This window comes from Rhincodon typus, chromosome 15 (assembly GCF_021869965.1).
Source record: "Rhincodon typus isolate 14 chromosome 15, sRhiTyp1.1, whole genome shotgun sequence".
NCBI classification, from domain to species: Eukaryota; Metazoa; Chordata; class Chondrichthyes; order Orectolobiformes; family Rhincodontidae; genus Rhincodon; species Rhincodon typus.
In genome coordinates this window covers 34,478,686-34,492,453 of record NC_063346.1, presented here as the reverse complement: position 1 = coordinate 34,492,453, position 13,768 = coordinate 34,478,686, and the positions used below count along the sequence as shown (strand labels likewise).

Below are 13,768 nucleotides of genomic sequence, written 5' to 3'. Positions count from 1 at the left end.
GCTTGGGGGAATGTGCTTTGCGGTAACGTTACGTGCTCTGGCCCGTGGTCGGGGGCGCGTCGGCGTTGCCGCGCAGGTCGCTCGCTCCCTTGCTCACTGAGTGTTGGGCTCGCGGGCGATGGCAGCCGGATACATTGTTACTCTGGAGTTGTAATGAAGTTCTACTGGAAGTTTTTATCCTGGACAGCCCTGGTGAATAAGAGCCTGCAACCGAAGCTCGAAAATGGCTGCAAATAAGGGGAAGAAAGTTACGAAAATGGCAACGAAAGCATGTCCGGAATGTGACCAACAGGTGGGATATCTCAGACGGGAAACATTTGTCTATATTTCACATTCAGTTCGCGTTTATCGGTGAGGATCGAGCCTTTCTTTGTGTGGTTTGATAGGCTGCATTATTGAGGTTGTCTTTTTGAAGCATCATTCACAAGCATTGGCCTAAGATTTTCGATTTTTATGCGTGACCTCGTTACTGACATGACTTTGTTTTAATTTCTTTAAAAAAACCCTACACCTTGGATTGCCATTGGACCTTCCAACAGGCTTTTGGCGTGGATAATATTGCATAATATCAGCTTTCACTACCCCCCCCCCCCCCACCGGCCGTCTTACAATATGGTCACGTATTCTATTTGAAGATGTAAGACAATAAAATGATGGCATTTGAGCTGGAAATGACTGTGGAAGACAGCCTTGAGCAAATGTCTTTCATCTGAAAGTGATTAGCATGCTTTGGCGTCAGCCGAATAACAGAATTGCAAAATTACATATTACTTCCACGTTGATAGCCGAGTTCTAAGTCTGCTATTCACACAGCCGTAAATAAACTTTGAATGGGGACATTAGACATTTTTCAGACTTTCTTGAACGTAGTATTTAATCTTTGTTGTCATGTGGCATATGCATTGCGGATAGTTTCTCATAAACATGAATGCGGCTAAAGTGCTGACGAGTTGCCAAAGGCTTAATCACAACGGAGACAGTCATGGGTTTATGCCGTGACTTTCAAAATACATTATTTTGAACGTTGATTGTAAATTGTGCGGCCGTTTAGTATTCAGATCTTGGGGACTTAAGCTTATTAACTCTGTCATTAATGCAGTTTGATTGTGTTGGCGCTTTACAGTAATTTCATGAGGGACGGGCGCCAGTTCTTAGAAACATTTGCGTAAGAGATGTCAGTCCGTCATCAAAAGGAAAATGCAAAAGACTGCATTCTTGGCAAACTGCCTTGCCCACTATGTAATCTTTCTAACATTAGAAATTTTGAATAATTTTTAATGAATTGGTGCTATATAATATTTCTAGAGAGTTATGTATCAAAAAGTACCAGAATTGAATGGTTTAGCGAATTGTGTGGATGCGATTGAAAAGAAAATTCTTAGCGACAAACCACTACACGTAAACGTATTCATATCCCCTGTGATTAAAATGTTTACAGTGATGGACTGCAGAAAATCGCCATTTAATTTCAACTGTTTAATTTTTCAGATTCCTGTTGCCTGTAAGTCATGCCCGTGTGGATTCATTTTTATTAGTAGAAGACTACTGAATGCTAAACTGTCTGAGAAATCACCACCACCTAATTTAGGTAAATCATGATTAAAACCCCATCAGTTTACAAAGCTAAATAACTGTATGGGGTAGGGAGCAAAGGAATGAGTAAGCAACGCAAATTTACATCAGTTCATGAATCACAAATTGGCTTCTGTTTCTGTTGCATTGTCATTTTGAAACATAATGGCACAGAAATTCTTTAGCAAAGGTTTGATCAAAGCATAATGTATCATTTTGCTGGTAAGGTGTAGCTGTAATTTTTAAGATTTCTGTCTCTGATCTGTGACCTAAATAGACACTTAAATTTACTTATTGTTTAATCAGATAATTTAACAAATTTTGTTAGAAACCAACTAAGTGTGCCTTGGAAGTGCCCAGCTAGTATATCATGGTTTTGTATGTCTGGTTATGATATTGTTATGATTGTTTGTTTGTTTGTTTGTTTATTATGATTGAATCTCCAGTAGTATTGCTTATCGCTACTTTATTATCTATTTCATAATGTATTGATAATATGTAATGAATATCATTGTAATGTTTTGTTTATAATGAAACTTGCGGTAACAAAGTATGATTTTTTTTTCAATTAAGTAGAAACTTGGTCATTCACTGCCTCCCTTTCAACAGCATTTGAACACAATGGGTCAGTTTACACAGGTACACTGAGAACACCTTTGTCTATTGTCCATGACCCCTTTCAACTGCTCTACTGTCTCTGTATTCAGACTACTTAATCATATGCAGTCCTGGATTAGACACAGTTTCCTCCAGTTAAGCACCTGAAAGATCAAAGCCATTGTCTTTAGCTTCTATCATAATCTCCAACTTTACCACATTTTATAGCCCACACTTCAGCAACCACCTTGGACTGTTTGCAAGCTTGCTTTTGCAGTTTAACCATGTGTTAGGCTGATTACCATGCTCTATCTCAACACCCCCAGTTTCAGACCACCTCCTATCTCTGATTTGCTATTGAAGTCCTTGCAATGTTTTTACACCTCTAGACTTAGCTATTCCATTTCCCTAATGGGGGCTCCGAGAATCATCGTCCATAAAAGACTGAAAACCCTGTCAGTCGTCTGTATTCTGTTTCATATCAAGTCTTCCTCATTCCTTAATTCCAAGCTTGCTAGTCTAATTGCTGTAAATCCCAATGCTAACAATTTTAAAATTCTCGTCCTGGTGTATAAACCTTTCATTGAATTCCTCATGAACGTTTTCAGTACCACAGTCATTTTAAGTATTTTGCATTCCTCCATCTCTTGCCTCCCGTGCATCCCATTCTTTTGCCCCACCATTGACAACCATGCCTTTCGATAGCTGGAGTGTTCTTTTCTGAATCTTTCCAGTACCCTTTAAGACTTCCTTCAAACTTAGATTTGACAGAGATTTTAGACGGTCATCTTAATATCTCCTACATTGGGTGGTTTTATGATTGCTGTTGTATGATTGATAAATATTCTGAATGGTTGATTCTTAAGTTAACATTAAAGATGCTTTCCAAAAGTGCAAGTTGTTTATCAAGGAATGTTTGAGTTTTTAAAGTGTTAGTTGGTTTCAGTTTCCAGTCAATGCATCCAACACTAAGATACCTCATTCTGTCCATTAATTGTATAATTTGTTTCTGTTTATTTAAAGGTTTGTTTGCAATATGATGTATGCTGTGTGCCTACAGGTTCTTAGAAATTGATAATGGATCTCAGTGTTGCTTGTCAATTTGATGATTTCTATTACAATAATATCATGCATTGTAGGGTTTGTTGTTCTGCTAAGGCGGAAGTGTTTTCAGTTACCTGTTTCTTTAAAGAACTAATTCTTTTAAGTCTAGCTCACTCAGAATGTTTGAATCATGTAACTTTGAAAAAATCTGAAAGCATTGGTAATCTTCCATTTCAGAAAGAGTGTACCACCATAAGAATAACCCTGTTTTTTTTCTCAAAAATGTTTTGCATCTCAGTAAGTGGTGCAACATCTTGTATTCACTGCTGTAGTTTGTCTCTGACTAATTCACCCACTTATGCATGTGTTTTCCTTGTCTGTCCTGTTACACATTCATTCTCCAACTCTTTTTGTTCTAGTCATGAATGGAAAGTAAGACAAGTGGTGAACAGGACTAATCAGCGACATTTCAGACTGTTCCAAATCACCTTGTTATGGTGCCTATTTTCAGCTCTACATCTATTGGCGCAGTACAGCACCAAATGTAAAAGTAAATTGGGAGGATCATAGTGGAAGGTTGATGGAGCACTGCGCTCCTTTAATCAGTGCAGCACAGTTGAAATAAACCTAAAAGTTTCAATAAGGACTGAAAGAACAGAGAATTACATTTGAGACCATAACACTAAAATGTCTTATGACCTAATCAGCATTTGTTAATCCTATTCACGGTGTTCCTAATCTTATGTCTCCCCTTTCTCGTTCCTTTTAATTCTTCTTTCATTCAACTACCTACACAACCAACTTTTGAAAATGTTGATAGAGTCTTGACTTTGATTACTAAAACTGGCAATGTGTTCCAGTTTCACAACCCTCTACAAAGGAAGCTTGTCCTTTTTTTGTCCTTCAACGTACACCTCTTTGCCAATGAGGTTTTGCTCTATTCATACCTGAGATTGGGGGTGGGAAGGTAATCTTATGAGCAATGTTGATTAGGCTAGGCTTATATCCATTGGAGTTTAGAAGAATAAGAGCTGATCTTATTGAAACAATATGGAAGGCTCTGAAAGGACTTGACAGGGTGAATGCTGGAAGGATGTTTTCCTTTTGTGGGAGAAACTAGCATAAGGAACATGTTTTAGTAACATAAAGTCTCCAGCTTAAGATGGAGATGAGAATTTTTCTTTTTATTGTGGTTTCCAAGTCTTTAGAATTCTGTCCTCTGGAGACCAATGGAGGCAGGGTCGTTGATCACTTGATTTAAGGTAGAGGTAGGTTCTTGATTAACAAGAAAGTTGTTTTTTAGGAGTGGGTGAGAACATTGCTAAGGCTGGAATCCAATTACACATGATTTTATTGAATGGTGGAGCAGCGTAGAAGGGCCAAATGATCTGTTTCAAATTCAAATATTGGTAGCCTTATTCTAGATCCCTCTACATTACTGCAAAAGACTTTTCTCAAATACCTTTTATCAAATTGAGCCTTAATCTCTTCTTCTAACAGAAATGGCTTTCATTTTTCAAACATTTTCTTCCATGTTTGTATTTCTTCATGCTAAAATTATCTTGGTGTACTTGTGCTGTCTCCTTTTTTCTTACCACAATATCCTCCTTATTCGTGCAGCATTTAGAGCTGTACATTCACATTTTATCTAGCTATAGCCCGTTAATTTGGAAATGCCTAGTTGCTGCTTCAGTGTCATAACCAGTATACTACTCCATGCTAGCAATGGAAAAGGTGAGTTTAATTATTTATGAGCTTTTCTTTCCATATTCTTTTTGATTCTTTGAAATTGTCCCTGTTTCACAATGCTTGAATCATTTTGCTAAGCTATAAGATACATGCGTTTACCATTTTTAATCTGGACTTCAGTATTGTGAAGGATAGAGGCCAGTACGGGGAATTTAACATTTGAGTCTGCAGATGACAAAGGCATGAATGAGGATTTCAGCTGTGGAATGGCTGAGATTGCACTAAACTATGTAATTGCAATCTCTTTGATTAGAAAGACCTAGAGGATGATGTAAGAGCTGATAATTTCCAAAATTTCTTTACTTGGATTAGAAGAAAGGAAACTTAATGTGATTAACTATGGGAACCTCTGCCCATTTTTAAAGATTCATTCACTGGATGTAGGTGTGGCTAGCTTTGCCAGCATTTATTATCCATGCCTAACTGCCCCACAGGACAGTTAAGAGTCAACCACATTGCTGTGGATCTGGAGTCACGTGTAGACGAGACCAGGTTTGGACAGTCTTCCCTAAAGGACATTAGTGAACCACATAGATTTTTCTGACAATTGATAATGATTTCATGGTCATCATCAGACTCTTCATTCAAGAATATAAAAAAAATTCAAATTTCTTCATCTGCCACAGAGGGATTTGAACTCAGGTCCTCAGAACATTACCTGGGTCTCTGAATTAATAGTTGAGCAATAATACTACTAGGTCATCATCTCCCCTTGCCTAGTGAAATGACATCAAGAAATCTTATTTTTTTTTAGTGAAAGTCCTCAGATGACTTCTGGCAAATAACCTGGGTTGTGGCATAATATAATGGAAGAAGGCAATAGTGTTTACTGATCCTTCTCCAGGTGATGTCCAAAAAATTATGCCTACTTGTCCAATTGCTTCAGATGTGACCTACTGACAAAAGTAATTATTATCTGTTACTTGTGTGGTAGAAAGTCACAGTCCATTGACTCAATGGAATTAATTACTATTAATAATTAGAAGGATAGATGCCTATGTCTGAACAAGTTTGATTGTGTGGTAGTATTTTGGTCTCAATCACAGTCTTGCTCCTCAAAATGGTCTTGGATGTTCCTTTTTAAAGTTCCATTAATCTCTCAACTTCTTTTATTTGAAGATAGGATAATGTTTAGTAAACTTTATTGCATGCAAACAGCAAGGAAGCTGTCACTTTGCGGTAAGGATTAGTTTCTTTTTGAGGCGAGATATGACATGTATCTTTTTGGTATTCTTGGCCACCTTGTAGATTATTAATTTAGAATAGAAATTTAACTACTTGAATGCAAGGCAGATACTTTTATGGTATGACGCTATGAATACTACTTTCTTTGGTAGCCTGCTTTATGCTACAAGTAACAATGAACAATGCAAAAAGTACCAATACCTTCATGTGTTCCTTCGGGTACTGTAAACCATGTGACATTTTTGTGCATTTTTTTACTTGGTTGGCCTGATTCACTTTGATTGCTAAATATGACTTGTTTATTATGTAGAAGCCTGTGTCATTACTAAATACTCATGGACAGTTTTTACCCGGAGCCCTTTTTAGGACCTTCACTGTGCACTTCCTTGTATGTTGTAATACTTTTAAATGGGGCTATTTTGTCCTGTTTTATATATCAGTTATGACCATTCATTTGCATACCTGGATAAATGTTGTAGTGTAATATGATCATAGACACCTTTCTGGGAAGTTAGAATGATTTTAGTTCAAGATTTGAGCTCTTAAAGTATAGCACTTGAGGAAAAACTAAGTGTTTTCAAGTGGTAAGGTTAGAGGATGCAATAATTAGACCAGGATGTGCAGATGTTTTTAAGTCACATTTTAAGGTTATACATAGAACCTTTATTCTGTTTGCATTACAAATATTTTGCGCCCACTTTATTCGGAAAAGGCTATGTAGCTTGAAATGTTGTAGTTTCAACCTCCTGCCAATGTTGGTGCTCTGTATTAAGGCAAGGTGGTGTTTACAGTGTGACAAGTTTAGCAAGACATACCCATTAGATGTGCAACCAAAAAGGCAGGAGATGTACATAACTGTAATTTTTGAGATGTACAGATTATTATATATAGTTTAAATTACTGCAGTAAAGCTGCTCTGGCAAATATATTATCCAAAAGTGCAGGGCAGGCAATGTTAATCAGTCATTTGAATTTGATTTATTTGGGAATGGGACAAAGTGTGCAGGGTTCAAATAATCATTTCTTCAGTCTTCTGTTTCCTTACTTCCTTTTTTATAGCCTATTTTAACAAGATTATGGTGAATGAGATTCTAATCTTGTATTTGAAATTTAAATTGAAATTCTAAACAGGAATGTGATTATCCTGTCGCAGGATGTGGTTGTCTCTGGTTGAGGCAACATTTCTTGTTAATTCTGGTTGCCCTTGAGAACATAGTATTGCGGTTGTCGCGGTGTAGGGACACCCATAGTGATATTATTTAGGGAGTTCTACAATTTTAAACTCCTGTGTAGTGAAGGCATGGTAACGTAGTTCCATGTTCGCATGCTGTGTGACTTGGAGAAGAACTTGCAGTGGTGGTGTTACAATGTATCTGCTATCATTGTCATTTTAGGTGGTAGAGGTTATGGGTTCGGAAATGCTTGGCCAATTTCTGCAGTGCATGTTGTAGATGATACACTGCTACTACTGTGCGTTAGTGATGGAGAGAGTACATATTGAAGGCAGTAGATGGGGTGCCAATCAAATGGGCTGCTTTGTCCTGTATGGTATTAAACATTTTTGGAGCTGCATTCATCCAGCCAAGTGGAAAGTAATAAATCACTTCCCTCAAAGATGGTAGTCAGGCGGTGAGTTGATGCAGGATTCATGGCCTCTGACCTGCGTTTGGTAGTCACAGTATATTTGTATGATTGTATTCACAGCCTGTTTCAAATAATTACTACTGTTGGATTTGCAAGCTGGAGGCAGAGTTGAATTCAACATATTAATAGGAATAAACAGGGTAGATAAAGATGAAATGTTTCAATTTGTTGGGGATTCTAGAACTAGGAGGCATAGTTTAAAATTAGGACCAGACCATTCAGGAGAGAAATTAGGAAACAATTCTGCACAAAAGGTGGTAGACATTTGGAACTCTTACACAAATTGCAATGGATGCTAGATCAGTTGTTTTTCTTTTAAAATCTGATAGAGATTTTTGTTAAGCAAAGTATTAAAAGATATGGGCCAAAGGAAGGTATGTGGAGTTAGATTACAGATCAGTCATGATCTTATTGAATGGCAGAACAGGCTCAAGGGGCTGAATGACCTTCTTCTGTTCCTACGTATGATTGATCCTAACTGGGCAGCTTTAGTTTTGGAAACGACTTGAATCTAATATGTGACTGTCGCTTTATGTGCCCCATTTTAGTGGAATGTAAGTATTAGGCTATTGTCAAACAACAGGTTTGGTAGGATTTAACAAACCTTTATTTTGTGATAGACAGCAAATCAGCAGCTAAAAGAAGGAGAACAGAGAGGGCTCGGCGAGAGAAGGCAAATTCTCCTCTAACTAAAGACCTGGAAAACAGGAAACGTTCCAGATCAGACAGCCAATCTGAGCAAATTCGGCGGCGACGAGGACGACCCAAGACCACCCCTAGCAAGAAACATGATGATGAGAAAGGTGAAAATACTTGTGATTCCGATGTTTGAATGGTGGGTTGGGGTGAGGATTGAGCTTTACCAATCAGTTCTAAATTTTTGGTGTGGAAAGCATCAGAATTTATAGTGGATATGCTATTATTGGTAGTTTGGGTGGGTGGCATAATTTTGCCCCTTATATGAATAGAATCTTTTTTTAAATGTATATTCTTCTTTCAGTCTTCTTCCTGTACTGAAATGATCAACTTATGTTGGCCCATGTATTGATGCGAATCAGTTGCGTTCTAGAACCTTCTTCATTAATGATTGGGTCTTAACAGTATCAGATGATAATTTTGAATGAAGAGGGTGAGGGACATCAGAGACAAATTGATCTGTCTTCAGATATTCACAGACACATTTTTCAGCAGGAGTCACTGGATAATAATCAAGAATGAGAACGTTGGCTGATTTTTTTTAAATATAGATTTTTTTGAGCATTTGTAGTTTCTTTTAGAATTAAAGGACAAGTACAGAAACTCATTTCTGCAGAAGAATCCTACTGGACTTGAAACGTTAACTATTTCACTCTCTACAGATCTGCTGAGTTTCCCCAGCATTCTGTTTTTAGCTAGTGTCTGCAATAGTTTGCTTTTAAGTGGCATGTGTTTTTGTTATGCTGATGATGACTGACTAGTTAGATTTTTTTAACTTTAGATCAATAATGTACTTGATTGTTGACACACATATGGCTTTTGAGAGCTGGGAGTCAACATTAAATATTTATTTATTTTAGAAACAAATAATCTGTATTGGTAGAACTGGATATAACAGTTTTCATGTCTGGAAAGATTGGAAAAACATGGGTTTTTGTTTATCAGATTTTTATTTCTAATCTGAGACTGCCTGGTATGTTTATGCCAAGATAAATGTTGAGTTGCACTTGTATCAGTGAAAACTGCTGAAATTTTGTTTTTATTTATTCATTTGGCATAGACATTGCTGGCTAAGCCACCATTTATTGTCCATCCCTAATTGCTCAGAGGGTAACTAATCACAATGGTGTGTGGCTGGAGTTACATATAGGCCAGAGCAGGTAAAGATGGCATAATTCCTTCCCTAAGGGATATTAGTGAATTACATGGATTTTTACAACAGTTGACAATGGTTAAATTTCACCAGCTGCCATGATGTTAATTTGAGCCCACTTTTTCAAAACTTTAGCGTGGCGCTCTGAATGACTTGTCCAATGACATTACTACTACACACTGCCTCCTCCAAAATTCATTGCCATTGTGTACAGGTTTTTTTAATGACTGTAATGCATTTCAGTTTTGATTTATTTAAGAGGTGTTTTTCACTTCCAACAAAAATGAAGATCAAGTGATTTGGCAATTCTGAAAACCACTCCCTGTCCTTTGTTTGATTTTTCTGTTTTTCCAAACTGTTTATAAAAACGAATGTGTGATAATTACACGTGGCTTCCTTTCTCTACTAATTAATGGGTTAGTAAAAGTTCAAACTTTGTGCCAACACTTTTCCTCTTGTGAAAGGTCTGCATCCATTCACCTTTCTTCTCTATTATTGTGGTGAAACAGTTGGTCTCTGCTTGGTGATGCCATGATGGTTTCTATGGAAAGTTACAGGGATCTATTTTTTTTTAAAAAAACAATTGCAAAACAAACTTGCAGTCAAAAGTACACACATCACATTACTATTAAACAATTTAAATGCATACCTCTGTGCCAAGCAGTAGTTGACAGAACTAGCCCACTCTTGCAATAGGGATGTCGTTGAAAAGCCATGTAAAAATATTGGATCTTTGGACGTTCTCTGAATAGTCACATACCATCAGTACCTCCTGTATCCTGTGGTAACATGATCCCATCTTTTCAAAAGAATTCACATTGTGCTCTGAGTAAATTAGCATTAATACCAGCCCTCAAAGGCACCTGCATGTGTGTATATTCGCACATGATAAAGTTTACACGTTTTTTGTTCACAAAAATGACCTCCTTTTAGACATGCAGATTGACCCAATAAAAATGATCATACTGAAATCTTAAGCAGTGAAAATGTTAATAAATCCTAAAGCAGCATTTGAAGTTTCTTTTGGTATTTTTAAAATGGCATTGAATGTTTTCTGTTTTTAAAAAAATTGGTTTACACACGAAGGAGTTTTGGTATTGCGGATGTGCAATAACATTTACAGAGATGCAATTAGGATGGAAAACATCTAGCATGCTGCAAAACATTAGTCATTTTTTAGTGCTGATTCTCGGGTACATTGAGGTAACTTTGCAGCTGAAGTATAACAAAAACATCATGGTCAAGCAAAACATGAGGCCCCAGTTGATACCGCTATTAATGTATGTGCACACTGTGGAATTGTATAATGCTGCATGTAGTATTACTTTTCCCAAAGCAGTGCCAAGAGAATGTATGATCCTAACCACATACTAGTACTAGGATTTTGTTTGCTGTTTATTTCCTTTTAATGAAACCAGAGAACGTTTTCTTTTCCAAAGTTACAGATGGGAAAAGAAAGAGCAGTTTTTTTTGGAAGTTTCCCACACTGATTGAATTCACAATTGGCCTTCTTTTCTCCCCCACGTAGCTGGTAGAAAACTTTTCTGGCAGTCTGGTTGTTAATAATGTGATTTTGTACCCGTTCTGGAAGGGTGGGGTTAGATGAAGAAGTTGATAAATTAGGATTTAGATTGTTAGAGAAACTGCATTCCTTTGGACTTGATCATGACTTATTTTAGTGTGTTATTTCTTTTACAGAAAGGCAAGAAAAGGAAGTTGATGTATATGCCAGTCTTTCAGATGAAAGAGCCTTTGTATTTTCAGTGGCATTGGCAGAAATAAACAGAAAAATAATCAATCAAAAATTAATTCTTTGACAAAGTGTGCTAAAGTGAAATACAACCACAACTCAGGACTCAACTTTTGCACGGTTGTTTCACCAATTCGAATCTTGTATTGTGACATTTCCCAGCATTATTGTGGATGCCTGAATCATGTAGTCAGATTCTGCTGAATTGATAGATGATCATTTCTTAAACAAAACTTCTTGATGTCTTGGATATGGACAGATGGTGACTTGAATTCCACAAAAGTGGAAGAAAACAATTCCTTTCCTAAATCTCAAGATACTTTGTAAAGAAATAATAATGCTGCATTGAACGGAGGTGTAGATCGTTGCATCAATCAAGAAAGAGGTGAAAGCCTTGCTTCCCCAATCAATTTCATCAACTGAACAAGTTAAGCCGGAAAAAGGAACCAAAGCTGTTCCCCTGGTGTATTTACAAGAGTGTAGAAATGGTTTATTCCTGATCCAAATGCAGATTTCTTTCTGTATTTTACTTTATTTATGACATTGATTTCTTACAGGTATTCTCTATTCTGGTCTGTGTAATTAGTCTAAACACTGCAAAAATGATCATAAAATACTACAATAAAAAAGCGTTAAGTTTCATATACCTTAATTTGTCTAATTCCAATTTTCAGTAGACATATATTTTGATTAATTTTGATTCTAATTTTACATCTCAGCATAAACCAAGTCCAGGAATGCTTTACATATGCTCTGACAATTTTTGAAAGCTTCACATTTAATTGGTTTTCCTATATAATAAATAGATTCATTTATGTATAATATAAGTGTATGTGAAATGATTAGCCTATTGGCACAAATATTGAAGTAAGAATCCCCATTACGGACTGAATTTTTTATTCATATGTTCAATCATATCTCCTTCGCAGAGATGTTTAAGTACTTATCTGGTTACCCTTGCACCCAAGATACGTGTATTTCTGGTGAGATAAGTAGTTAACGTGGTCATGCTGCTGTTGTATAGCGTTATTTGTGATAGAATTTAACCAGAAGACATACAAGAGATGGCACCATATGCTTCATGAATTGTTTAAGCATTGAATTTATCTGGCCCATGCATAATATTTATAGTTGAGTATATTAAATGATCTCTATTTTATTGAATTACTGTAAACTTTAATCAAATTGCATTTCAAAAATGTTTTTGTGACATTCCCATCTAAACTGTAGTCGGAGGAGAGGATTAGTTCTTTGCAAAGGAGAATATTTAAGATTAGAGATATAGTGGTTCAGTGGTCTTGCTGGGGGAAGAACAGGTATTTTGTCAAAACTTTACATCTTGCACTCATCAAGACCATTTGCATGAAATGCCAAAGAGAAAACAAAATTATTTCTTGTACGAGTAGCGTAGTTCTTCTTATGCTCGGAATTAGTTAACAAGTGTTATCCAATCGTGGAATCATAAGTAATGTTGGCCGCTGTGGTGAGTTTTGTGTGAGTTGGTTCATTGCAGTCAATACATTACTTACCAAGTCCTGAGTATGCACAAAAAATTATATTGATAGCCAGTTTAGGATTGTCACTTGGATTCAGTGTGGTGCATTTGTTTAGAAACTATATATACAGTTCCTGTCCTCTGCAAATGCAAGGAACATGTATACGTACTGCACCATTTCAGCTCCACAAACTAGTTGACAGTCATTCTCTGTTCATTCGCAGGGCTTTGCCTTGACTAATAAGTTAACCTGCCTGGTTTAAAAGTGTAAACCAAACTTGCAGTTAACTGTCATCATTAACTAACTGGTGCATTCTGCACGGCAACACCTCTACCAGTTGTAGTGCACTTGTCAACCAAACAGCACTCCCTCCTTGTATGCGGTGTGAATATTGTTTTCACTTCAGTATTTCTGAATTGTCCTGATAAATACAGGATGAAGGGTTTTGACAAAATGTTTTATTTACAGCAATGGGACAGATTTGTTTGTAGAAGTGTTGTGACTGGATATGACTGTTGATTATTATTTTCTGCACCTGTTCATCGTCCATCTTGGCTCAATGGTTGGACTCGCCTCCGAATTAGAGGGCCTGATTTGAGGTTTAAAGCAGGATTCTGGCTGGCAGAAAATGGAATGAATGCCACCCCTCCAACCCTTCACTGGCTTTGTGAGGCATAGGCTACTTAAATCTGAATCTCGGGCACTTGTCAGCAACAGATTCAAATGTGGGACATCATAACAAAGCCAAGTTTAACTGGTCTGTATACATAGGTACTGTAACTGGTTTTATTCCTCAAATCGTTACTTAATGAAAATCAATACTCCATTGTTGTGAACTGTTCCAGGCTTATTGGACTGAACGTCAGAGTTTTTAGGAAGAAA

General features: G+C 36.9%; 1 protein-coding gene across 2 annotated transcripts; it reads left to right on the top strand.

The window, feature by feature from the left end:
• Window positions 1-3: 3 nt before the first annotated feature.
• On the top strand, window positions 4-12,032 carry c15h16orf87 (chromosome 15 C16orf87 homolog). Of its 2 annotated transcripts, none has more exons than XM_048606061.1 (4): window positions 4-292; window positions 1,489-1,501; window positions 8,412-8,594; window positions 11,339-12,032. In XM_048606061.1, the coding sequence occupies exons 1-4, from the start codon at window positions 224-226 to the stop codon at window positions 11,455-11,457; spliced, it is 384 nt and encodes a 127-aa protein (XP_048462018.1). In that variant the 5' UTR covers window positions 4-223; the 3' UTR covers window positions 11,458-12,032. The 2 variants fall into 2 exon arrangements, with proteins under 2 accessions (XP_048462018.1, XP_020374284.1); XM_020518695.2 differs by having other exon boundaries at window positions 1,489-1,588.
• Window positions 12,033-13,768: the final 1,736 nt, after the last annotated feature.